At 38.4% G+C, this 27,450-nt stretch overlaps 3 protein-coding genes and 1 pseudogene across 5 annotated transcripts in view; 2 read left to right on the top strand and 2 right to left on the bottom strand.

Annotated features, from left to right (window-relative positions):
* Nucleotides 1-1,110, bottom strand: part of cenpp (centromere protein P) — a 67,955-nt gene extending 66,845 nt beyond the window's left edge. The window contains exon 1 of one of the 2 annotated variants that reach the window (XM_052538972.1): nt 962-1,110. In XM_052538972.1, coding sequence (XP_052394932.1) covers nt 962-984 — 23 coding nt within the window. In that variant the 5' untranslated portion in view covers nt 985-1,110. The remainder of the gene's footprint in view (nt 1-961) is intronic. The other variant, XM_052538973.1, reaches the window with a different exon arrangement.
* LOC127942960 (coiled-coil domain-containing glutamate-rich protein 1-like) lies at nt 726-2,045 on the bottom strand. Its single transcript, XM_052539030.1, has one exon. The coding sequence runs from the start codon at nt 1,608-1,610 to the stop codon at nt 975-977; it is 636 nt and encodes a 211-aa protein (XP_052394990.1). The 5' UTR covers nt 1,611-2,045; the 3' UTR covers nt 726-974.
* Nucleotides 2,046-3,917: 1,872 nt separating this feature from the next.
* LOC127942920 (nischarin-like) lies at nt 3,918-17,163 on the top strand (annotated as a pseudogene).
* A 3,014-nt stretch (nt 17,164-20,177) lies between these two features.
* Nucleotides 20,178-27,450, top strand: part of LOC127942918 (stabilin-1) — a 29,279-nt gene continuing 22,006 nt past the window's right edge. Inside the window, exons 1-12 of one of the 2 annotated variants that reach the window (XM_052538919.1) lie at nt 20,178-20,470; nt 22,356-22,486; nt 22,569-22,684; nt 22,895-22,971; nt 23,458-23,527; nt 23,616-23,711; nt 23,824-23,934; nt 24,731-24,921; nt 25,007-25,137; nt 25,268-25,395; nt 25,497-25,573; nt 25,689-25,832. In XM_052538919.1, coding sequence (XP_052394879.1) covers nt 20,417-20,470; nt 22,356-22,486; nt 22,569-22,684; nt 22,895-22,971; nt 23,458-23,527; nt 23,616-23,711; nt 23,824-23,934; nt 24,731-24,921; nt 25,007-25,137; nt 25,268-25,395; nt 25,497-25,573; nt 25,689-25,832 — 1,326 coding nt within the window. In that variant the 5' untranslated portion in view covers nt 20,178-20,416. The remainder of the gene's footprint in view (nt 20,471-22,355; nt 22,487-22,568; nt 22,685-22,894; nt 22,972-23,457; nt 23,528-23,615; nt 23,712-23,823; nt 23,935-24,730; nt 24,922-25,006; nt 25,138-25,267; nt 25,396-25,496; nt 25,574-25,688; nt 25,833-27,450) is intronic. The other variant, XM_052538918.1, reaches the window with a different exon arrangement.

Below are 27,450 nucleotides of genomic sequence, written 5' to 3'. Positions count from 1 at the left end.
ATTTCTTTTATCAGCAGTTAATGGGCTGGAAATGAAGCCAGGGGACTGAACACACAATACTGCTAGCTCGGCCACAAGAAGTTGCACCACAATTATCTGAGATGCTGTTGTCAAGCTGCGCAGGAAAGGGGCTGAACAACTGCTGATCAAAACACTCAGGGCTCGACTTGTGAGAAAGATTTCATCAGAGCCTTTTTGTCTAACCTTTTTGCAATTTTATTGATTTAGTGGGGTTTATTAACACCGATATCTTGTCATATTCAAAGACCAGAGATGATCATAGGTCTCGTTGTGTGCTGTGAAAACAGAAACCCAATTAGTGACGTGGATTAGATGGTTATTTTTTCTTTTGCACACACCCATATCCCTTGTCTCATGAGATTTGCTATTGTTCTTGTGTCAGATCTCTATTACCCAGCACTGCTGTACTAGATGGGTGTGTATGTTGGAAAAAAAAGGTTCTTAAATGTTATGCGGTCATCGTAATTCTATTACACATCTCCTTTTTTTATAACACCAAAATATGTATTGTGCCATTCTTTGTAATGTAAAAGGGCACAGTATATCTAATGAGCTACTGTTCAGTTTTTACATAATTACAAATGTAAACCATGCAAAGGTTGTGAATAATTATATTATTCTGTGCATTTTATACGTGCAACTCGTTATTCATTGAGCAGAGTGTCTCCAAAACGAATTGTGTAATAAATAAAATATAGACAAAGTGCAATAAAAGATGCTGATTTATTATGAAAAACATTTGACATAGGAATTAGTTTTCTGCTGCTACGTTTGTCAAGAGGGATCAAATGAGCTCGATGGTGATTGGCTGGCTGGTCACACTCCTACTTTGGACCGTCCAATCATAACACAGCACAGAACAAACAAACAAAGAAATGTCTCGCATTGCATTGCAATCAACAGATTTGGTCGTGTAAAACAGTTCAGAAAAACACGTTACCTGTGGCAGGTGTCTAAATACATGGTGCCACAGTGTCACAGAATTCTTTGAAGTCCCTTTGCATGAAGTCTTCGCTTTGCATCACGTCGTCTTCCGAGGGGAAATACTGCATGCTTTCCTCTTGATCGAAGCTGAAGAAGGGAAATGGCTTGCATTGGTTCATCTGTCGAGCATAAAATGTGAGAGGTGGAGGCAGATCTGGACTGTCCAAAAGTGCGCCTCTAGCGTTCTCCAGAACGCCCAAGTATGAGTCCATATCCGCGAAGTCCATTTCGCAGTCGGACCCGCTATCGGTTCCAACAGAGTCCGATCGCATGTGCATCATCTGGTATTTCTCATGCATTAGGAACTGGTTGGTGTTCCTGGGCGCCCTCATGCCAGGCGCTCGGTTGCCTTGAATGTTGGCAGGACGCAATGAAACCAGAGTCCTAGACCATCGAGACAGTCTTGCTCGATGTCTGCGCATTTCTGGATTGTGCGCCCTTCTTGCTGGCCTCCTTCCCCATTTGTGCCACTTCTGTTTAGCGCCGCCGTTGGTTCTCCTTGACTCGCTCTTGGGTTTCTCGGTCTCCTTGCTGTTGGGTCTGTTGCTGTAGACCTCCCATTGGCACATCATGCCCCTTCCGCACATTTTCTCAGCGTCTAGCATCAGCTGTAGTGCGCTCTCACATAATCTGGAGGGCAACAAAGGCTGCTTCTTCTCCTCGCTTAAGGGTTCTGGTAATTCGTGCTTCTCTACACGATTCACCCCCGGTCGTCTACCTTTTTACAATCTTTTCAGATTTTTTCTTGGTCACTGGCTTTTGATGGCACATAGCCTGGCGCAGTGCCCTCTGTATATGCAGCTTGACGCGCGTATGTCTCTGATCTGAGACCAGTCACACCCCTCCTCAGCTTTTCCGAATAACCAGTGTCTTTTTGATTCAGATTAAAAGCAGAATCGTTGTCTAAATGTCTAAGGAGTGGAAAAATATGTTTGTAGTTTGTGTAACTTTGGATAAGTGCCAACAAACTACGTTTTCTCTTCGTCCCTGACTAGCGTTGAGCTCGAAATGACAGTTGACATCTACAGAATTCCGCGTCTAGTGGGCTATTTATACTGTTGAGGGGGCGTCAACCCGCTTTGAAGGCATGGGGGCGTGTCGTTCTTTCTTGAGGTAAAGTATTTAAAATTCGACTTCGGTTTTATCTAACAACAACATATATATACTAATTAAGATTTCTATTTTTTATATATATATCTATTTTTATCTTAGGAGCAGCGATAAAGCGTTTTTTCGTGTCTCGGAAACTGAACCCCTCCGAGAACAGAATGGTTTGTTCCTTCTCGTCTTCGCAGTTGCTGTTCCAGGATCAGTTTTTTCAGTCATAAAACAAGTCTCTTTCATTTATGGACAAGAACGCATAACTGTCCTGAGATCAGCTGAGAAACATCACCACGACAAAGAGCGTGCATACGTGATATATGTGAAAGATGAGAGAACAACAAACCAATGGCTGTTCTGTGAACGGTTGTTGTTCTTCATTTCTCAGTTCTGTTTTAGGCTTATACGAAGACGCACTCTCGTTTTCCTTATTAAGATATGACATGCACTATAAATGTACAAACACTAAATATTCTATTCTATATCCATGATATATGACTAAGATTTTCCGTCGATGTAGCATTTGTCTAATCAAGCCTAAAGGAGAATGATTGAATCGCCTGAACGATTTTAGCAGAGACACACACAAACAACAATAACAATGCTTACTTATTACATAATATATTAGCATATTAAATTGTAGGGAACCAAAAAAAAAAAAAAAAAAAAAAAAATTGGTGGAAACCACTAACAAAATAACATTTCCGAACATTCTGAGAATAAAAAATTAGTATCCAGAGCTGGGTATTACTTACAAACTCTACTCCCTTATTTTATCCAAATTACATGATCAAAATTTTAATTAGTAACGTAATCCATTACATCATATTAGGTAGGTTTAATATAATCAGGCTACTTTTTGATTACTTTTAGATTAACTCGTTTATTACATTGAATTAAACAGTATAGTCGTGTACCATATTAATATAAAAATACAAAGAGTAATATAAGTAGAGTAATGTATATATATTCCATTTGTTGTGATTAACAACTTCTGAGGTTCGTAAAGGAACTGCAGTTTTTTTAGTTTAATGAAAAGCGAATAAATAACTAAATTATATAAATGTAAAATAAATCATAAAAAACACTTATATATAAAATCATTTATTTTATTTGCTTACGCGCGTTTCATGTGACCTATAACCAACGTCAGAGAATCTTATTCAATGCAAGTGCGATGCTCAATTATTAAAATATTTATTTCAAAATATCAGGAGTACTTCAATATATTATTATATATTTAGATATTCAATATATTAGATGAAAGAAGATCGAATGATTTTTTTGTAAATTCCATGTAAATAACAAATAACGTACAATGTATAAAATATGAGTAATAGCAAATTTGTGATTTATTTATTTACATTTGATTTATTTTGCATGTAGAATTGGTTACAATTCCTTGCTTCTGAAACCCCTAGAGGTTCATAGAGAAATTGCATGAGTTAGCATGTTTGTGATAGAAAGAAACACTGATATAAACCTGTTTTAGATACATATATATTTGCATATGCAAAAGCATGTAAGAAAATGTGATTAATATCGAGTATAGCTTTACACTGATATGCAACACAAATAAAATAAAAGATTAGATAAATATTTATATTAAAAGATTAGTTAAATATCACTTCATAAAATAGAGTGAATTCAACCTTATTTATATCAATGGAGTGATTTTATATATATATATATATATATATATATGTGTGTGTGTGTGTGTGTGTGTGTGTGTGTGAAAACTAGTTTGAGTAGTACCGTTCTCATACTGCAGGGGGCGATACATCTCTCTTTGTGTGTGAGCGCCGCGGTGCGTGAGAAATACGAGAAGCAGGCGCTTCGCTCCTGTCAAACCACAACAAAGATGGAGGCGCGACATGACAGTTAGATTTGCAATTTTTTTTAGCGACGCGTTAAAATTCGCGCTGAAGTGAAGATGGACGCGCCGCATCTACCGGAGCAGAACGCGGAGAAACGCGTCCGTATCATCGGATCCGAGCTGGTGGAGAACTACACGGTCAGTTTGACGTGGTAGCACTTTTTATAAATACACAAAAGTGATTTACACTGTTAGTTTTGGTGGTTAAAAGTATGTTTAGTTTATTACTAGAATCTCTAAGATAAAGTAGACATTTTAATAAAGCACGTTTCTTGCACAAGAGTTAATAATGAACACTAATATGGGGATAAAAATATCAATGTTTACATGAATGAAAGAGAAACAACATGAGAAACATTAGATAATAATGATAATGTCAGATTTATTTTGAAAAAACAAAACAAATATATATATATATATATATATATATATATATATATATATATATATATATATATATATATATAATTTAAATGCATATTTGTTTCAGGTTTACGTCATAGAGGTGAATGTTGGAGATCACAGATGGACGGTCAAGCATCGTTACAGCGACTTTCACGAGTTGCACGAAAAAGTGAGTCATGTCATAATCAACAACAGATCAGATATCAGATATTAACATTGTGTTCATAGTTCATAGTGATTGGCTGATAAAACTGGTTAAACGTTGTTGACTTCAGCTCACTGTGGAGAAGAAGATCGATAAGCATCTGTTGCCACCCAAGAAGATCATCGGCAAAAACTCCAAAAGTCTCGTGGAGAAGCGACAGAAGGAGCTGGAGGTTTATCTCCAAACGCTCCTGAGCAGATTCCCTGCGTCCGCCCCCAAAGTCCTGTCCAACTTTTTACTCTTTCACTTTTATGTAAGTTTTTATGTGCTTTGTGTTTGATAAGAAGCAGAAGATTGTAAACTTAAGATTCTGTCACATGCTGGTTAAACGTTAACCGGAGATTGTGTGTAATCCATCCAAAGCAACTGCATGCAACTCTTGCTCTATTGATCTCTGTAAGGCTTTTCTCTGTAATAGACATGACCGGATTGAGTTATTTTGGAGAGCAGACGTGTTTTATGTTTGTGCATTTGTCCTTTATTGGCATTTGTGCACATCGGCATGCATTACAACTCAATTTCTCACAATGTGTAGAACGAAACACATGATATCAGAGTCATTTCTGGACGAGATCTTTCAGGAGATGAGTTAAAGAAGCACATGCAAACATTAAAGGAAAACATATGAAGATTTGCAGAAAATCTCAAGATGTAGATGAGTTTGTCCTTCCTCGGAACAGATCTGGGGAAATGTAGCATTCCTTCATTTGCTCACCAGTGGATCCTCTTTAGTGAATGGGTGCCGTCAAACACCAAACAGCTGATAATAAACATCACAGTAATCCACACCACTCCAGTCCATCAGGTCCATCATGTCTTATGTCTTGGACTCTCATTCTGACGGCACCCATTCACTGCAGAGGATGAGCAAGTGATGCAATGCTATTGTGAAATTCTCCAAATCTGATGCTGAAGTAAACTGAGGGTTGGTATTTTTTCAGTAAATGTTATTTTCGGGGAGGACTGTTCCTTTAAACAGGATGTCATGAGGAATTTGGAAATCATTTCTCTATTCTCCTGGTACAGTCTTTCAGGAAATGTTTTGACGAAGCACCTGCAGACCATTAAACTCAATCCAGTTATATTGCTGTTTCGGCTGGTGTTTTTTTTTGTAGTTTAGTCTATGAACAAAGCCACTCGTTGGAATTTGTTAACGGCTTAAATGATCAAATGTAATTCTTGTGACAGATTCCAACTTTGACTTGAACTTTATTATTTTCAGGAAATCAATGGGATTGCTGGGGCCCTGGCTGAAGAGCTCTTTCATAAGGGTGTGTTGTTATTAATTTATTAAGTTATAATATGCTTGAAATGTACAGCATTAAATGTGTTGGCTGATAAACAATGTCACGGGCTTAATTATAAATCCATCCTATTATAATAAAGCTCCAAACTAGACTTTTGCATGCTTAAAGTGAAAACATACATCAAATATTATAATGTAGCATAGAAAAGATGGATAACAGCATTCTGGTACCTTTAAAATTGTGTTGTTCATATTGGACCAATGATAACAATTAATAAGATGATGATACAAAGAATATAAATAGATTATAAAAAAAAAACAAAATTACCCCCATTTTCATTTTCTACAAATCCCATTATATATAATTTAATTGGTAATTTGCATAATTCATTATATGAGCAGTTTTACATTGTTAGTTTAGACATTTGGTGTTTAAATAAGTAAATAAGTTTTAAATATTTATTTGAGCAAAAGTAAAGTAAAAACAGTAATTGTGAAACATTATTACAATTTCAAAGAACTGTTTTCTGTTCTGTCTAAATATACTTTAAAATGTAAAATGTTTTTTTTATCAAAGTTGAAAACTTCAACTTTGTTTATTCAACAAGTTTAATATTTTTTATTTGCATTGACGCTTTTATTAACAAGATTCTTTAATGAAAAGGAAGTTCAAAAGAATCGTTACATTCTAAATGTTTTTACTTCGATTTTTTGATCAATTTAAAACATCCGTACTGAATTAAAGTGTTTATGTTTGTAAAAAATCTTGCTGATTTGTACGGCCTCTATATTTAGTTGTGTCTTTTCTTCTAGGTGAGCAGTGGTTGGATGCAGGCGAGGTGTTTCTGCTCAGGCCGCTCCAGTTGTACGCCGTCACACAGCAGCTGAAACTCTCCAAACCTTCCTGTGCCAACGGAGACGCCCGAGCTGACCTGGGACACATCCTGGACTTCACCTGCCGCCTCAAGTACCTCAAGGTTTGAGCGTGTCACTTTACTAAACATCATGAAATACTAGTGCCAATATCAGTTTGTATGGAGCACAAAAGCAGGCATAAGTGTACTTTTTCGAAATTGAGATTTATACATTAAATAAATAAATAAGCTTTCCATTGATGTATGGTTTGTTAGGATTGTGTTTGAGATACAACTATTTACAGATCTGGAATCTGACGGTGCATAAAAATCTAAATACTGAGAATAAAATCTCCTTTAAAGTTTCCAAATGAATTCTTAGCAATGCATATCACTAATCAAAAAGTTTTGGTATTTTTACAGTAGGAAGTTTACAAAATATCTTCAAGGAACATAATCTTAACTTAATATCCTTATGATTTTTTCGCATGAAAGAAAAATAAAAATGTTGACCCATGTACTGTATTTTTTGGCTATTGCTACAAATATACCCAAGCGACTTAAATAAAAATAAAAATTTAATTTATGCATTTAGCAGATGCTTTTATTCAGAACAACGTACAGTGCATTCAGGCTATCATTTTTAGCTAACATGTGCTCCCTGGGGATCGAACCCACAACCTTTTGCGCTGGTATCACAATGCTCTACCACTGAGCCACAGGAACACTTAAGACTGGTTTTGTCTTAAAACTCGCTACTAGTGTTTCTGTAGCTCAATTGGTAGAGCACTGCACTATCAAGCGCAAGGTTGTGGGTTCGATTCCCCGGGAACACATGACAGGTAAAAGTTGATAGCCTGAATGCACTGTAAGTCGCTTTGGATAAAAGTGTCTGCTAAATGCATAAATTTAATTTCAATTTAATTTAATCTAATTCTCTATTATAAATACAGTAGAAGAAACGATAATAATAAAAGAAAGTGTCAGAGCTCTCCTGTTTAATCTGCTGTTGACATGAAATCTTCACGCTCAGATCTCTGGAATGAAAGCAGCTGTGGGGACGAGTAACATCGAGGAGCAGAGCCTCCCGTTTGTCCTGTCCATCTTTAAATCGCTGCTTCAGATCGAGGTGAGGAGACTCACCGTTTGTGTTTCGTGAGAGTCTGCGGTGGATGATGTTTCTAACACTTACCCTTCATTCTCAGATCAGTGATTGTAATGCCGGACAAATCAAAGATCTGCCTTTCCTAAAGCCCACCCTGGCCTCGCTCCGCATACACCTCTCAGCCAGCAGCATGAAGGTACGCTGTCTCAAGAAACACAGTTTGAAGCTTGAAGTCTTAAAGCTAAAGATAATGTAAGCTCCGTCTTCAATAGGAAATCTTAGTTCCCGAAGCGTCTGAATTTGCGCTGTGGGAACCTGAAGGTGTTGATACGGATTGTCCCATGACGGCGATCATTCCCACGTGGAAGATGCTCACCACTTTGGACATGAGCCGAAACTTCATACGCTGTATTGATGACTCGGTGGTGAGTTATGGTTTCTGTCGTACATTATATTAAATAAACATCAGTTGTCATTTATCTTTTTATTGAGCTTTTTTTTTTTTTTTGGGCACAGAAACTGATTCCTGAAGTCGAATTCCTTGATCTCAGCTATAATCAATTGTCTCTAGTGGAAAACCTCCAGGTGTGTCGTCTCTGGATAGTTCAATTGTTTTATTTTTAAAGTGCAAAGTAGGTTTGACGTTTAGAATCCGATGTTTTTACTTTTTTTTTTTGACTGCAGCATTTGTACAACCTGGTTCACCTGGATCTGTCCTTCAACAAACTCCGAGTCCTGGAGGGCGTTCACACTAAACTGGGGAATGTCAAGACTTTGAATCTGTCTGGGAATCAGCTGGAGACGCTCTCGGGCCTCAGTAAACTGTACTCGTTGGTTAACCTGGATTTGAGCAGCAACAGATTAGCACAGGTAGTTTATTACAGTATTTGCTTAGACGGTCTTTTCTTGACACCATCAGTTGCTCAACATAAGTCTTGTATTTTTTATTGTAGCTGGATGAAATCAAACACATCAGTACTCTTCCCTGTCTGGAGAAGCTGTCTGTGTCTGATAACCCCATGTGCATCATCCCAGACTACAGGACTAAAGTTTTGGCGCAGTTCTGCGACCGGGCGTCCGAGGTACGGAGCTTTTCATTGAGCATTTGATCTGTTTACTGCACTGTTTGCAGTAAGGAAAAATAACAAATAATTTACATTTTTAATTACATTTGCATTTTTCGGAATTTGTTTTGGGTTGATATATATTATAACGGTATAATTCATATTTGTCATGCAGGTGTGTTTGAATGGTACAACCACCACAGAAAAAGAGCTGGACACGGTGGAGGTGCTGAAAGCCATTCAGAAAGCCAAAGAGGCCAAAGACCGAATGGCAAACAATGAGAAAAAGGTTGGTTTGAAATTATAACAATAATCTTAATATTAATAATTGTTATTATCATTCGTTTATTTTGCCCTGTTTAGTAGGAAATCATCAAGAGATAAAGAAATAAAAATGATGGAAAGTCGGTTGACAATGGAAAATAAAAAATGACGTAAAAGCCCTCCCAAATGCAAAGTGATGTAATAGGTCCTAATTCAAACGGTTTTATCCGGCAGATTAATGGTTTTCTGAGAAATGTGACAATCTTTTAGATGTGAATTGGCCTAAACCTTGATATCCAGACATGAGAAATCAACCAAAAGATGATTCATAGTCTGGCTTTATATGCTGGTGTTGATGCATTGGCGTGCAGCGGCTATTACATAAGACACATTTTCCAGTGGAGTGGAAGACACGTGTTGTTGCGTCTCCTGCTGGCCAGACTCTGATAGTGACTGGATCTCATCTGCAGCCCACATGCCTGCAGTCCTGCTTTGTTAAATACATGTGATTATGCATTAACTTAAAAATTGGAGATTGTAATATTATAGTATATCTTGAACATTGCGGTGTGCTCAAGACTCTGAATTATCATAATTACTTAATCAGTGCATCACTAGAGCCACTCAGGATTGAGTCTCAGGATTTTTATTTGTTTAGATGTTGTTTCAAACAATGAAATGAGATTTTTTTTCTAATGTAATTTAAGAATTACGAAAGCATATCAGGCAAAAATTATCTAGAATAAAATGGCATGTAAAATGGTTGAGCTTTTATGAAATTAGAAAAAGATTGTATTTACGGATATATCAAGAACACATCGTTTATGGCCATTGTGTTTGTACTTGCACTGAATCTTTCATAGTAGCATCGTGTCCTAACCAGGCATGAGGATTTGAGCATCAAGTCATTTTGTGTTAAAACCACAGCCAATCAGTAGATATTTTAATGGAGCAGGATTTGGACCAATGAGATTTCACAGTGTGGGTGGAAAAACTCTGATTAACACGGGAATTTATGACTCGTCGTTCTGGATCGGACATGTTGTAAATCTTTACACGAGCATTAAGGTGTTTACGATTCCTCGCACCCTTTCCATTGAGCTCTAGGGGTCTTGAATTAGTCCCACTGTGTCTTTGGCTAAAGAGGAGCCTGATGTTATCGTTGTCAGGTGAGTGACGTCCCGGGGCAGTCCTCTTCGTCCTCTCTCGTCGCGCCGCCCTCTCTGTCTCGTTCCACCTGCTCCAGCCAAGGTAATCCTGTATGTATCGCGCTGCTGGGACGAGGGGGGGGGGGGGGGCCCGAAAGAACAATTAAAAGTGAAGTGTGTTATTCTCAAACACCCCCATCTGTCACTGGTGGGATAAACTAACCGTCTCACATCAAACTCAATGAGTCTGCATTTTAAGATGGGAGTGGAGAGAGTTTTAACATCAAAAATTACACACTTCACCTTTAAAGCGTAAAAAAGAAACATATCCATCTGATGCAATGACATACAGTAATTAGCATGCTTGACATTGTGTTTTTCTTCATTATGTAATGATTTTAAATGAGTAATCAGGCACTATTGACTCGTTTTCTTATGATATCTGAAACTAGTTATTCTTTATAGAAAGACTTTTGCAGTTTTCCTTGCACCAGTGATCTTTAAATCTCATTTCGTTTCCATTTCTGTTCAGTTACTCCTGCATACTGACTTAATGCAGCTCATAATTGCGTTTCAGAGATTTGGTGCGTCCATTTTTCTGCACTGCAGATGAAATAAATCATGTTTTATCAGCATTCCTAACTGATTTTTCTCCCCTCTATGCTTTGCATAAGTATACTGGGCATCCATTTTTTTTCATCCATAGCTTAAACGTTGAATTTAGTGGTGGTTAATTTGCATGTGTTGCTCTAATAGCGACTGGGCCTGGTTTATAAAGCATTTGATCTCCATATTTGTCTCTTGAGTGTTCGTTACCAAGCAACAGCCTCGGGGCTTGGATAGACTTTCCTTTTTTGCAAACAGCATCTAAATATTCAGCATTACATACTCCTATAAAATGTGATTCGAACAATGTTTTCTCAAATATTAATGGAATATTATACTCCAGCACAATTTTACATAATTTAGGAATCTTCTATGCATTCCGTTTAATTTGCATATAAAACAGAACACACTTCTTAAATGAGTTTGTGTAATTAACTTTTATAGTTTATTTTATTGGTATGTGGTGTCAATCTGTTTTATTTGATTATTGATTTATTTTTTCAAGCAGTGGACAGTGCTGTCATATATGTCAACGTTTGCATTGTTACTACCAAATCTTGACAAATCTTGACTTTTTGCTTTCCGTCTATCTCCTTTTCAGAAATAACCACTTATAAAGAAAAAGCTTTTATTACCAAAGATATATTAACTCCTGTGGATTCTACATTTACCCAGAGATGCTATGATGTTTACAGCTCAGCTTGTGACGTCATTCCGCAGGTTGGTTTGTATTATAGCGCAATTAACTAATTAGTATTGTAGTTTCAGCAAAAACAAGAACACACCACTAGTTATGTTTTGCAGGTGGACACTCAAATTGCTTCCAGTTTGTCTTTCGGAGGTCACCTTTGAGAGCAGGTTGGTTCTTATAATCTTATTTTGTTTCTGTTTTGCTAAAACATACTTGTATCCCATAAATGTATGCCTTGTTTGATTATACATGCAATAGGATCGAGTGATTGCAATGTGTTGACCGAACTGTTCTTTGTTTTATGCCCTTGCGTAAAGTACATTTCTGGACTTAGTACTCTTGATAGAAAATGTTCAGTTACCTAAAATACTTGTCCATTGATTCATCTTCCAGTACATGTGGAGAAAGCACAGATTGTTACTGGTTTTGAAATTCTAAAAGGATGAGCAGTTATGGTTGTACATTCAAGATTGCAAAGCTAAACCAAAATATATATTTTCATTTCTCTTTAGCCTTTGTTGCTGTGAAGAGGAGTGGAAACCATGGACTGCAAGTCTTTCGAATCTCTTTTTGCCCCTTTCTTACTGTACTACACAACCACCAACCAAGAGTTTACCAACCAGCTTTAAGCTCAAATCAGCCTGTCTAATAAAGAAGAATCAACCCAGAAACCCTGCAAAACCCTATCTCTTGAGGAAACAGACAAGAGCAGCCCTCAATCTGGAGATGGCTATTTTGAGATGACACTTGATGATACTAACGCGATCATGGGTTGTTCCTCCTCGTCTGCTGTTCAGGAAAAGACAACGGATGTTGTGCAGAAGGACTCCTCAATTGGTGATGTAAAACTAGTGGTTTGGTCTCTTTGCATCAGTGTTGGAGAAGTTTTGAGTCAGTGGCCATCTTGTTTGGTGGCAATGGACTGCTAAGTTGTGGTTTTCCACACAAGGTCAGAAGAACCAGTGAGTAACTTGGAGGAACTGACGAAGGTCCTTGAGATAAACTTGGTTGTGCCATACACTAACATCGAGACCTTTCAATTTGATATTCCAGAGGTTTGTGTCTCCTTGAAGGTGAAGTCAAACAATAGGCGTTGGTTCTTTTTCTCAGATGCCCAAAGTCTAAAGGAGATGCACTCTTGCATTGTTCCACATGTGGACCAAACTAATGAGCAAGTATTGACCTCCTCTAACACTCAACTGTTTATCCAACAGTTTCTGAACTCTTGGGACTTTGAGGAAACTGAGGACAGTGTTAAAGGAGGACACTTGATACATTTCCTTAAACTAGACTCATCTAACCTCTGACACAAATGGCGCAAACAACCCACTGTTTCCAAAAAACTCAGTACCTTCAAATGTTTTATCCCAAATCAGCCTGTTTGAAAGAGATCAGGACCAAACCTCCATTCCCATGATCCTTTTTCTGACCTCTCAGTACCTGTGGATTCTCAAGGTAGATTTTGTTGCTCTGGCATCCCGGGACCCATCAGAATCAACTATGGTGCGGAGCTGCTCCGAAGTAACCCGTATCCCGCTCTAATTCATGCTTCTCGACCCAAAGCAGGGCTGTTCATGTAGGGCTGTCTCAAACTCTCGCCTTTTCTATGACGAGCATGTTATAGAACTGAAGGTGGGTCATGAGTGCCTGACTGTTGTTTTTGCCCTTCCACAAGAAAGTTCGTGTTCCTGAGAGAGTTCACACAGCTTCGGTCCAATCTAAGGGAAATTAAGACCATAGCCCTTCAGCACATTAAGAACGGACACTTGAAGGTGCACAGTTGTCTCGCTCCTGCTACGGCCACGGAAAGAAGAATACCTACCAGTAGGTAATAGAGTGCATTCATTACTAGTATTTTCAAATATGTTTAGTTAGCATAGATGCCATTTTAGCCCCAGTCCTAAACTTAAGGCTGGAATGGAACTGAAGGTTTTTAGGTTCAAACTTTGCAAAGACTTTCACCTTTTGTGCCTTTTTAACAACACACCATATTTTGAACTACATGCAGCTAGCATTCACTGGCAATAACAACATCCATGTTCGTCAGTTGGGGTTGGGAATTGGCGTCCTTATATTGTTTAAAGGGGTCATGTGATGCGATTAAAAATGTTCCTTTCTCTTTGGAGTGTTACAAGCTCTTGGTGTATAAAGAAGATCTGTAGAGTAGCAAAGACTGAAGAGATATTCTTTATCACGACGTCACTATGTGCAAATATTAGCGTAATGCTGCCCAAATGTTCACGCAAAGAAAGAAGGCGTGGTTTCTGTAAATGATTAGTGTTGAAGCGGTCATGTTAGGGAGATGCTGTGTGTATCTAGACGAAAGCAAAAGCACTTTATTTGGCCTTCCGAGAGTAGATGCATTTAGGAATCTTTAAGAATACTTGCAACAGAACAGCAACACATTTATTGACGATCGTTTCTTGAACCTAAGAGAGGAGGTAATTCTGACTATGCTTCGACAATCTGGCACTTCTGAATCAGCTACTGGAAGTATGCTTTGTTTTTAGTTTAGTATTTGCTCTTGACTGTTCAAATGCGGTGGTTTGTGCGTCGTGTGTGTGTGTGTATGTGTGTGTGAGAGAGAGAGAGGGTCACACAGTGGAGTCAGCTGTCTTAACCGTCTGTGGCTTGTGTACTGCAAACACATATGAGCTTCATCACTGTGTCTGTCACGTGACTCTGTTCCTCATTCTAGCTTGAGCTGATGGTAAAACTAAGGACATTATTAACGGTCTTTACATTTATTTTGAAAGATGAAGCTTACGATTATGAAAAGGGGTGTTACATTTCCGACGAGTGCTTGCTGTGTTCAGCCAATCACAACGCACTGGGTCAACTGGCCAATCAGAACAGACTGTGCTTGTTGGAAGGAGGGACTTTGTAGAAAACGACCATTTGAGAGAGACTGGGCATAGAGGACCTACAATAATGTACAGCATTTGAAGCATGTCAACGTACTCTGTTACACCAAATACAAAAAATATGACCCCTTTAAATTACAAGAAGTTCATCAGACTAGACAAAAAATCCCAGCTCCAAAAGACAATTAAGATTTCCGAAAGAATTGTGTTGATAACCAGAACAGAAGTTAATCGGACAAGAAAAAAATAGGAAAAAGACTTGACTCTAGCCTTATCGGACTAGAAAATAAATCCCAGCTCAAGTGGACTAAAAAGCCTTGACTCTTGCCTTGTCCATAATCCTAACTTTACAGATGAAGTTTTAAACCATTTTTACTGAAACCAAATGCAGCAGAGGAGATAGCATGCGTCTGTTAAATGACTATTCATATTTCCCAAGGCAGCATTTGTTAATTAGCAAAACCTTGAAGGTTGTTCTTAGCTGTTCTGACAGAAGATTTTTTTTTCGCAGCGTCCCTCAGGAAGTGCCCAAGGCCCCATCTGAGCCTGTCTCTGCTGTATCCAGCCAAATCCCTCATTCAGCAGCTGATGGAGGACAACCAATGTCCCTCGCAGCTCTCGCTGTCCTCCTTATTACTCCTCATCTCGTCTCTCAAGGGAAACCAGCTTGTTCACTTCTTCCACGACAATATTGCAGAGGCAAGTATTTTGCGCATTTTGCATATTCATATCCTATGAGGAAATTTCCTGGATGGTTGTGCTGACGAACTTTCCCTAAGCAAGCTTTCTAAGCAATCTGTTGGGTTTTGTTGGGTCGTCACACTGTAGTTTCCTCGATTTGTCCTTCCGGTTAACCTTTTTTATTTACATTGACTGTATTACACTTGGCCAGCTGCCTTGTTTTCACAAGACGACTATCTGAACATCTCTCCACACATTCTTATTCAATCAGTGTCTTGTTTTTACAGGATATCCTAGACTGAATTTAAACTGAACACAAACACTCTGATTGGTGATTGGTGATTGGTGACGTTCACTAGAATCATTAATTCCCTACACTTATGTAGAGTATTTATGTGGCTGTTTTCTTGGGACACATCATATATTCTTAAAAATAAAAAGATGAGTAGTATGGATCAAGGTATTATATAGCACAAAATGCAGATGAGAAACAAACCCATGGCTCTACATTTGAGCAATTGAAATCCTTGTCTAAGCAAACACTGCAGTATTATGCAATGAAGAGAATGAGCCTAAACCTAGGTTGTTTATCTCACTGTTGGCATGCAGATGGAGAATGAGGAGCTGAAACACATCCTGTGGACGTCAGTGCTCTTCTACAGATCTCCTGATGTGGAGACGACTGCCTGTGTCCTGCTGTCCACCAAAGCCATCTACTTCATCCAAGTGAGCAACACTTGTAATGACAATTCTATTGTAATCTAATCTTCAGACATATCGGGTTCTAGGGCTGCACGATATTGGAAAAAAATGACATTGCGATATTTTATTTTTCTGCGATATATATTGTGATAAGAAATCGAAACACATTTTTTCTTACAAACAGCTGCAGAGCGTCAATGTGGGCTTGTTCGATCAGTTCTTCAGAGTCATGGGTGAGTTTGTTTTCACCACAATCACGTTTATTTTTTCCACACCAGGCCATTTTGTGCATGTTTGGTTTTAAAACCCAAAATGTAAGTGTCTAAAAATTGGCACCAAAAAGTTTAGCGAGCAACAGTTTCCAGTTTTAACGCTTTCTACTCTGAATTGATTTCGCCAGTACCGTCCTACAACCCAAGACTCTCATACTCACCAGCACGGATGTCTTCCTCCTGGATGAAGACCACATCAGTTACCCACTATCTGAGTTCGGAAAAGAGCCACCACAAAGAGACAAGTACCACCTCACGGACGCCCGGCGGATACACCTGGATCGCGTGCTAATGGGCTGCCAGACTTACCCACAAGCCCTCACGCTGGTGTTTGATGGTGTTCCCTGGCTGGATCTTTTGTGCCACCTTACCATAGACCATTTTGCAGATGGTGACAGGAAGGGTGACAGGACGCAGATGTTCGGATGAGCCAAGGGGGAAGTGCAATGGTGTATTTTCGTACCAGGAGCGGCTAGCAGAGAGAGGCTAATATCTCTCTTGGCTCATCAATGGGAGACATTGTGTAGCCGAGAGTTGCCAGTTGATCTAACAGGATGAAGTACTAAAAAACATTGGAAAATTTGCAGTATTCACCTACACAGTATGACGAATATTTATTTTTATGAACTTTTTTCATGATTTTGACACAATGCATCCTGGGAAGTAATGTTGTAGAGTCCACACGAGTATATATTTTTTGTCTCAGGCTTCAAACGTAACTTTTTTTGCTGCTTTTCAGAAATATTTCTCTGCTGCTTTGTGCAATCAGCCATGCATCACGAAATGTGAATCATCAGTTTCCTTATTTTAAGTAAATTTGTTCTGTGGCAAAATGATTTTCAGATGGCTTTCAGTGAACGAAAAAGATATAGTCTTTTTTTTTAATGTAAATGCCATTTTAATCTGCTATTTCAATTTTAGAAAGTATTCCCAAAATAAATCTGGGGATTTATTTGTACATATTTTCAAACAGAAGACCACCAAGAACATTACAGAGTGCTTTTAACTTCATGTTTGTAATTCAGCCTGATTATGCACTTTGATTTTTTTTAATAAATGTGAGTAAATGTTAAATGTTTTTTTTTCTTCATTTAATGTCCAAATATTTGGTTTCATCTATGAATTGGAAGAAAATGTTAAAACAGAACATTGCGCAGTAAAAAAGAACAGAAAGTCCAGTCTAAGAAAATTAAATCTGGAAAGAGGTTTGTATTCAGGCTGTGAATACAAACACTTTAGGTTTTGCAATGAATTAATTCAATAAATAAAATGTTTAAAATGCTGGGTAAATTTGCCTGTAGATAAATGAACCTCTTTAATGCTAGCTGTGTGAATAAAAGAAAGATTTGGGCAAACAAAAACTGAAGTGTGTCGCGTGACCAGCCAAAGGCCTGGTTGAGCAAACCAAAAAAAACAACAACCTCTTCTTCAATCTCCAGCCCATGTTGTTCCCTCCAAGACTGAGAGTCAGCAATATTAGATCCTGCTTTGGAACCCAGTGTGCACGCGGCCTGTTGCAGAAACATGAACGGTCTGATTGACCACTAACAGATCACTTATGAAAATGCACACAGGGTCATGCAAAAAAACAGTGCTTTGTGGAAACTAACTGACAAATGTTTTTTAGCGCTGTAATTTAAAACGGCGTGTTGAACACAAGTGAAAAAGGGCAGGAAACATTTGCTCTGTACTGCTGAATTACTGTGTCCAGTGCTGGTATATTGTTAGTCTGACCCCTTCGCTTCCTGTTATTTCTCAGTAGGCAAACTGTGGCCTGTTTGTGATTCGTTCCTTGGAAGCATTCTGCATTAGCATTGCAACATTGAAAAGTTTTCTGCATGTTATATTTGTTCGTGTGGAGCTGAATGAGTTAGACCGATTAACCCATTTGTAGTCTATGGAAGCCCATCTCCGCAACTGAAGTAACTTTTTTTATTCAATGGCGGAAATGGGCTTCCAGAGTAATGAACTCAGAATGAATCCAAAACGTTATGAAATTTGACATCTTTTTATATGTATGGTACTAACGTACATGCAATCACCTGTGTGGTTGCTAAAATGTTGGTAGTAATTGCCAGGACATAGCTATGGGATTGTTAGGGAGTTGTTTCCTATTTCGTTACAATGTGGCGAGGTTCTAAGGGGCTGTTCGCACAGAATGCGTATTTGCGTCTAAAAACGCAGAGCCCAGGAACGTTTTTTTTTTTAAATTGCTGAATGCATCCTCCACCATATTGCCATCAAATAAAACAATGGCCATGCCAGCTTGCTACTGTAAACAAAACCTCACAAAGCTTGCCCCGCCTCCGGGGGCTTCTGATTGGTCCACTTTATGTCTAAAAACGATGATGCAAATGATGCAAGACATGAGCGCAGTGAAGGGTTTATGTAGAGTTTATGTGCTTTGCTCTGTCACTGGTAAAGTATTGTAGGTAGTTGCCCTGGTGTTGCTATGTGGTTTCCAGTGTTTTAGTACATTGTGGTTGGTAGGGTATTCAGAGGGTTTTTTCATGCATTGCTAATGTTGCTGTTAAGGTGCTGTGCATGGATGCTTTGGCAATGTTCTAGGATCTACTGGAGCGTTATGAGTGGTTTTATGTGAATGGCTGTGCAGTTGCTAGGGGTTTTAACATGGTTTTTATGAGGTTGTTAAGCATGTGCTAGACTTTGTAGCTGGTTTTCAGTTCTGACTGGTTTATAGTGCATTGTTATACAGTCGCTAGGGTGTTTCTATACAGTTGCTAAGGTGTTCTAAACAGTTTTCATGCATTAATGATATATACAGTTGCTATTATTTTCTGTGTAATTTTAGTGCATCGCTAAAGAGTTGCTGAAGTATTATATGAGGGTTTCCAGGGTGTTCAGAGTCATTTTTAGTGCATTGCTATACAGTCATGTGGGTGCTATGAATTTGCTAAGGTATTCTAAATGGGGTTTCATGCCGTGCTAAGGGGTAACAACTCTGTGTGGTTTTTAATGCATTGCTTATTAGTTGCTAAGGCACTGTAGGTGTCTGTCAGGGCATTGCTATGTGGTTGCAAATGTGTTCTCAGTAGCTTTAGTGCTACCAATTGCAATTGCCGTGACTGTTCTTAGTGCATTATGATGTATTTGCTAGGGTGTTCTGGGTAGTTGCATACCAACAAAAAGCTCAACCTCGAGTCTCTAAAATTCTGGTCTCTAGATATGGCTCGAGTCCCTCTTTTTACCCGTTTTATTGTCTCCATACAAAAAAAGTCTAATAATTTAGAAAAGTTAAAAAGCTGAACCATTTTATGTTAAATAGCCCAGATTATTATGTGGCACAAATCACAGTTTGTCACTTAATTGTGTTAACAAAAAGCAATATAAAAACGAATGACCATTTTAAACCGATGCCCCTCAACATTGCGTTTTCTTTTCAAAGCAAACATTCCTCTGTCAACTATCACTTTTCAGCAGACAGACAATAGCAGGAACTCAAAGTCTCAAACTGATGACACAGCAGTGCCGCGGGGTGAACGCCGCTGTCCTTTAACTATATTGAATGTGTGCTTCATTTTTCATGTTTCATGTCATGTTTCAATCTACTGATCTAACTGAATTTAGCCATTTGAATCACATTCATGGTGTTTTCAACAAGTGCACAGAAATAGAATTGTAAATAGAATTGTAAAGAACCGCTTTTTCAAGTTAAAAAAAGATATACGTTTATGATTGTTCAAAACTAATTTTATCATTCCTGTAGGTCAAATAGTAGAGGACTTCAAGAGCAAAAGTTTGATTCCCATAGAAAACACCAGCTGATTTAAGATAAAAGTGCTACTTAATGTGTGAATGTCACTGTTTAAATACCATTTTCACAAGTTTATCACTTTTAATAACAAGTCAACCTCAACTCTAACCCTAGCACTGCTGGCACTTACTATTTATGTGACCCTGTCTAATAAAATTAAGAAATCTGCAAATGCTCAGTGTACCGTTTTCAATTCTGCTGAGACCTGTAATCTTGTCAGCTGACAAACATGGACTTCCCAAACCACTGAGGCAAACGATGGAGGAAATCCGGTGATTTTTCTGTCAGGAAAGGATGTTTTTTTTCTCACCCTTTCTCTTGCTTGAAGCCGCTGTGTGGTCACATCAAACTCCTCTCGCTCGCGTCCAGCTGCTCAACATGCAAATCCTTGAAAGCACAATGAGTCAGAAGGTCTGAAGAGGGTTTTCTGGAGATGAATGAAATCGAGACATTCTGTTGTGTCCAGTGACTGGAGATAGTGGCCGTTCTGTTTGTTACATTTTTATCTTGACGACTTTTCTGGAATTTTTTTCTGGTTTTGGGGAAGCAGACATGTCTTATCTTCTCATTTTGGGACTCATGGTACTGTGGACTTCACACATTCAGGTAAGTTAAAGTGGTTGCTTACATCTTTAGATAACGTTTTAAATAATTTGTTAAAAGCTTTTTGGACATGCGCCGTGGTTATACCAAGGTATTTATTAAAAAAACATGTAAATTGTGTATTATGTGAATATGAACTAAAAAAGTAAAATGATATTGCCATTACAAGTGCTACCATAGTGTCCAAAACAAATCAATTACAATGATTACTGTACCAAGATACTGACCCATTACACTTTTGTAAGGGTGGTATCATTTTTAATTAACAACTTTATTTGGACTATAATAATACCATTGTATATAATACTGTGTAAATAAATAGTGGTGGTACCGTGGTGCATTGCTGGTATCAGATTATTTACTATGATAGATACATTCAGGAAAGTTGCATGGAAATAGGTTGTTTATAACGCCTACAGGTGCTTCTCGATGAATTAGAATGTTGTGGAAAGATTCATTTATTTCAGTAATTCAACTCAAATTGTGAAACTCTTGTTATAAATAAATTCAGTGCACACAGACTGAAGTAGTTTAAGTCTTTGGTTCTTTTAATTGTGATGATTTTGGCTCACATTTAACAAAAACCCACCAATTCATCTCAACAAATTAGAATCATAAAACCAATAAAAAACATTTTTTGTGAAGTGTTGGCCTTCTTGAAAGTATGTTCATTTACTGTACATGTAATAGATACTTGGTAGCGGCTCCTTTTGCTTTAATTTCTGCCTCAATTTGGCGTGGCATGGAGGTGATCAGTTTGTGGCACTGCTGAGGTGGTCTGGAAGCCCAGGTTTCTTTTACAGCGGCCTTCAGCTCATCTGCATTTTTTGGTCTCTTTTTTCTCATTTTCCTCTTGACAATTGCCCATAGATTCTCTCTGGGGTTCAGGTCTGGTGACTTTGCTGGCAAGTCTAGCACACCAACACCATGGTCATTTTACCAACTTCTGGTGCTTTTGGCAGTGTGGACAGGTGCCAAATCCTGCTGGAAAATGAAATCAGCATCTTCAAAAAGCTGGTCAGCAGAAGTAAGCATGAAGTGCTCCAAAATTTCTTGGTAAACCGGTGCAGTGACTTTGGTTTTCAAAAAACACAATGGACCAACACCAGCAGATGACATTGCACCCCAAATCATCACAGACTGTGGAAACTTAACACTGGACTTCAAGCAACTTGGGCTATGAGCTTCTCCACCCTTTCTCCAGACTCTAGGACCTTGGTTCCTTGACCCCAGCCTCAGTTCATTCCTTGTGAAGTTCAGAAGTTCAGAAGATAATTCTTGAATCCAGTTTACTTGACAATCCTCATAAAGCTGCGGTTCTCTCAGTTGGTTGTGCATCTTTTTCTTCCACTCAACTTTCTGTTAACATGCTTGGATACAGCACTCTGTGAACAGCCAGCTTCTTTGGCAATGAATGTTTGTGGCTTACCCTCCTTGTGAAGGGTGTCAATGATTGTCTTCTGGACAACTGTCAGATCAGCAGTCTTCCTCATGATTGTGTAGCCTAGTGAACCAAACTGAGAGAACATTTTGAAGCCTCAGGAAACCTTTGCAGGTGTTTTGAGTTGATTAGCTGATTGGCATGTCACCATTTTATAAATAATTTTTTGAGATAGTGAATTGGTGGGTTTTTGTTAAATGTTTCACGTTTATACGCGTACAATATCATAATATTTTAATGCCATGAAGTATAAAGTACAAATACGATGGTGTAAACATTTGAACTCGTTACTTTTTAACGTTACCTCAGAGTAGATTTGTGTTGAAAAAATAGTTTTTCGCGTAAATCACTTACGTTTTTTTTTTTACTTTACGTTAGCCTGCTTGTCCACAGTAACGATACAAAATGTTTGTTCTAGAACCAACTTTTGTTTATTGTCGTTCCCAGGCCGTTTCTAACCGCTGCAATGCATCCGTTGATGTCCTTCACAAGACTCCCTGCACATCCTGCGCCGCTTCCGCCGCCGTCGTCTGCCCACGAGGGTTCAGGAAGATCAACCAGAACCCCGAAATCTGCAAGTATGTGATTATCCAGGCTCTTCCTTTTCTGTTCGCTCAGAAAGTTTGTGTTAAACGTGTCCTGTCCTTACCCCTGCTTCAGATACGTTGTGGAAATCGGCAGTCGTCAAGTGGAGCTGTCAGGGTGTTCTCACAGCTGTCAGGGCGTCACGACAGTCCAGCACTGCTGTCCGGGCTTCTGGGGCTCCCTGTGCTTGCGTGAGTTACACTGAGATACAGTGTTCAGAAAATGTCATCAAGCATCTATCTATCTAATATAAATTAGCATGTAAACACTTTTTCAGACCATACAGACAGAGTGATCTGTATCAGTCAAGTATGGTGATATGGTGAAATGTACTTTATGGTGCTTTAGGTTAGTATCTACTAAATGATGAATTTTCTAACTAGTCTTGTGTGTTTTTCTAGCTTGCCCTAGCTGGTCTGGAAAGATTTGTAACGGTTATGGTACATGTGAATCTGAAAATGGCACCTGTGTTTGTAATGTAAGTGCATATGAGTTGCATTCTTTTACTTAAAGTAACCTTTAAAATGTACTACATTTTTATTTAATTTTATTTATTTTTTTGAAAATATGAGTTGTCCTTCTACTTATATTTTTATGTTAATTCAAACGTTTTTGTTGAAATAGATCAACATTTATCAAAGTAATATGATATTAAAATAAATAAAGAATTAATAGTATAGCCTTCATCAGAGTTACTTTTCTGAATTGTGTTTTTTTACTTCTACATAATTATCCAGTTTTTGTTGACATAAATGAATAAGAAAATATGTATGTATTTATTTTTTTAAATAATCTTTAAAAAATAATATTCTTCAGTTTTGTTAATTCATTTTTTTTATTAAATTGATGCTTATTTATTAATTTATTAAAATAAGCTATGTTCAATAAAATTTATACCTAATAATAATAATAATAATACAATAATAATAATGGTAATATTAATAATAATCAACATTTTTTTCAGGAGGGATATACAGGTTTTGCGTGTCAGAATTGTGTGAATGAGAATGCCTATGGAGACCACTGCCGTTCAGGTCTGTTATTTGTGTTGATTTCTGATAGCACAAGATAATAATCTCCATTTTTTGGAGATAAAATTGTCTAATTGTTAAACTGCTGTAGATTGCAGCTGTGTGAATGGAAAGTGTAACTCCGGTCCGAATGGAGATGGTGAATGTTACTGCCAGCCACCATTTTCAGGCCCAAAGTGTGATAAAGGTAACTTAGGAATTGTGTCTATACGTACCCATGGTGCATTCAATATCCAGTAACTTTCAGTAAATATAATAACGCTTATTGAATTAAATCACATTTTTTGTTTCCTGTGCAGTTTCTTCATCTTGTTCAAACTGCCCAGCCCATTCATACTGTAAGGGAGACCACACAAATGCTGTGTGCGAATGTCTGCCTGGATTCAAGAAGAAAGGAAATGCATGTACAGGTACTTCCGATGTTTAACCACATGTGTATATGTATGAGATGCATTTTGCAAATGCAGGATAATTTTCCTTTAGTTTTAATGCAAGACATATCCCAAGTGAACAGCGTAGTCATTTATTTATTGTTTGGTTGCATTAAGAATTTCAGAATTCGCAAGCTTTCTGATATGTTATGTTTAAATATGCAAACGAGGCAGAATATTTGCATAAAGACCATTGGATAAAGTCATATTCAAAATAGATTTGAATTAAATTGTATTGACATATTAGAGTTATTAGGTTTTTATTGAGGGGAAAATACTGTCAACATCCAGAAAAGCATATTCAGCATGATTTTAGGAACAAAGCGTTCTATAAAACCATGCAAACTATATTAAGATTAAATTAAATTATAAATTAACGCTATTATCCGAAGCGATTTACAGTGCATTCAGGCTAAAACATTTTTACCTAACATTTGTTCCCTGGGAATTGAACCCACAACATACAAACAATATGAACAAACATTCAGTAAAATTATTCAGAATATAGATGGGAATAAATAGTACATTTTGTGTATGTAAGTGCTAATGAAGTGAAACTTTTTTAGATAAAACGGCTTGTAAATGTTATGTACTGTAACAGACGCAAACAGATAAAGTGCAATAGAAAAAACACTCCAAAGTGTGTTCTTTCCACTAGTCTGAAACAACACATATAAATGAAAACCTCAAAACTGAAAACAAAGTCTTGGCGTGAGGTTTCTCAATCCTTTTAGAGGCTGGTTCCTACCCATCATGTCTTTCTGTCCCGTTCCAGGTTCCTGGTGTTCACCGGCGATTTGTGACACAAATGCTAAATGTGTATTAAGCGGTGGAAAGTTTCAGTGCGAGTGTGAAGAGGGATTCAGAGGAGACGGCAAACACTGCATTCCCATCAACCCCTGCGACGCTAATAACGGAGGCTGTCCTGTGGAGTCCACCGCCTGTGAATTCACAAGCCCAGGAAATGTGAGCAATGAATCTGAATCTGAAGCTAATGTGGAGCTCAGTTGTGGGTTGTTGCTATGTGAGTGCTGTGTGTGTTTCTCTCCAGTCGAAATGTGTGTGTTTGCCTGGAATGGAATCGTCCGACCCGTCCAAGGGCTGCACGCAGAAGTCGGCCTGCACATCGGGTTCATGCCATGTCAGCGCCCGCTGCGAGACCAACTCAGACGGCACGCCCAGGTCTGTCTGGGTGCTTCTCTCGTGATAACATGACAAAGGCAACTTTCACATCCTGCAAAAGTGATTCTGTTGCGTCATGAGTAGCTCGCAGAAGGCCAGGGGTATAACCCGAGACCTTTCATTCTTTCAGCTGCCGCTGCAACGCTCAACAGATCGGCGATGGCAGACGCTGCTATGCTAACCTCATGGAAAGGGTTCTGGAGCTGGACAGAGACGGCAGTCAGGCAGGAAACCTCACTGGAAGCCTTCGGTTCTTTGGTGGGTCTGCTGAGATCACCAGACCTGCTTCCCCGCTCTTTTGAGTTTGCTTTATCAGTTTGAAATCGAACCGCTCTGACGGCGTGTTGTGTGTTTTTCAGAGCAAGCGTGTGAGTTCACACTCAGCCAGCACGGCCCGTTCACGGCGTTCATTCCTGTGGGACAGAATCCATTCCAAGTGGGTTGAAGCAGTTTGTGTTTCACGTCCTCATAATGTTTCCTGTTTTTTTTTTTGGCGTGTGACAACTTCCTGTTTGTCGCGAACAGATGTTTACGTGTGCTGTGCTCTTCAGACTCTTACAGGAAGCTCCTCGAGCAGCGTCCTGAATGAAGTGTGCAAAAATCACCTCATCCTCGGACAGAAACTCTACAGAGATCTGGAGGGGAAAGACATGTGGATGTACGGAGGAGAAAAGATCCGATTCAAAACAAAAAAGGTGTCCATCTGTCTTTCCATCTATCTATCTATCCATCTATCTAATGTCAGTCCGTCCGTCCATCCATCTGTCTGTCCGTCTATCTATCTAGTCCGTCCATCCGTCCATCCATTGTTCGTATTATCTACAATACTATCGTTGTGTTATTCTTTATATCATTCTATCATTCTGTCTATCAATTTATCTTTCACACTATCATACTAGCTACCATTCTACATCAGTCTTTCCATCGTTCCTTCTGTCATTCTGTCTATTTTTCTAACATTCCATTTATCGTCTTTTACATTGTTCTAAAGTTCTATCTATCGCTCTATCATTCTATCATGCTATCTATCATTCCTTCATTTTATCTATCATTGTCAATCATTCTAACATTCTATCTATTGTTCTTACATACTATCTATCATTTTATCTATCGTACTGTCTATCATTATATCATTTTTCTATCGTTCTATCATATTTTGTTCCGTTCTTCCTATTGTACTAACGTTATGTCATTCTACATCAGTCGTTCTATTGTCCCGTCTATCATTCTATACTTCTTTGCATTCTATCAATCAGTCTTACATTCTATCATTCTATCTATTATATCGTCTATAACTCTTTCTATCATTCTTAAAACCATGCTATCTATTGTTTTATCATTTTATCTATCATTCATTCATTCTGTCTATCATTTTAACATTCTGTCGATCGTTCTGTCTATTGTACTGTTTATAATTATTTATGTCATTCTTTGAATCATTCTATCTATCTTTCTATTCTTCTATCATTCTATCACTTTATCTATCATACTGTACACTCACCTAAAGGATTATTAGGAACACCTGTTCAATTTCTCATTAATGCAATTATCTAATCATCCAATCACATGACAGTTGCTTCAATGCATTTATGGGTGTGGTCCTGGTCAAGACAATCTCCTGAAGTCCAAACTGAATGTCAGAATGGGAAAGAAAGGTGATCTAAGCCATTTTGAGCGTGGCATTGTTGTTGGTGCCAGACAGTATTTCTGAGTATTTCACAATCTGCTCAGTTACTGGGATTTTCACACACAACCATTTCTAGGGTTTACAAAGAATGGTGTGAAAAGGGAAAAACATCCAGTATGCGGCAGTCCTGTGGGTGAAAATGCCTGGTTGATGCTAGACGTCAGAGGAGAATGGGCGACTGATTCAAGCTGATAGAAGAGCAACTTTGACTGAAATAACCACTCGTTAAAACCGAGGAATGCAGCAAAGCATTTGTGAAGCCACAACACGCACAACCTTGAGGCGGATGGGCTACAACAGCAGAAGACCCCACCGGGTACCACTCATCTCCACTACAAATAGAAAAAAGAGGCTACAATTTGCACGAGCTCACCAAAATTGGACAGTTGAAGACTGGAAAATGTTGCCTGGTCTGATGAGTCTTGATTTCTGTTGAGACATTCAGATAGTAGAGTCAGAGTTTGGCGTAAACAGAATAAGAACATGGATCCATCATGCCTTGTTACCACTGTGCAGGCTGCTGGTGTTGTTAATGGTGTGGGGGATGTTTTCTTGGCACACTTTAGGTCCCTTAGTACCAATTGGGCATCATTTAAATGCCACGGCCTACCTGAGCATTGTTTCTG

This window comes from Carassius gibelio, chromosome A22, assembly GCF_023724105.1.
Source record: "Carassius gibelio isolate Cgi1373 ecotype wild population from Czech Republic chromosome A22, carGib1.2-hapl.c, whole genome shotgun sequence".
Taxonomy (NCBI): domain Eukaryota; kingdom Metazoa; phylum Chordata; class Actinopteri; order Cypriniformes; family Cyprinidae; genus Carassius; species Carassius gibelio.
Note: the sequence above shows the minus strand (reverse complement) of the source record. Positions and strands in the feature narration are given on the sequence as shown.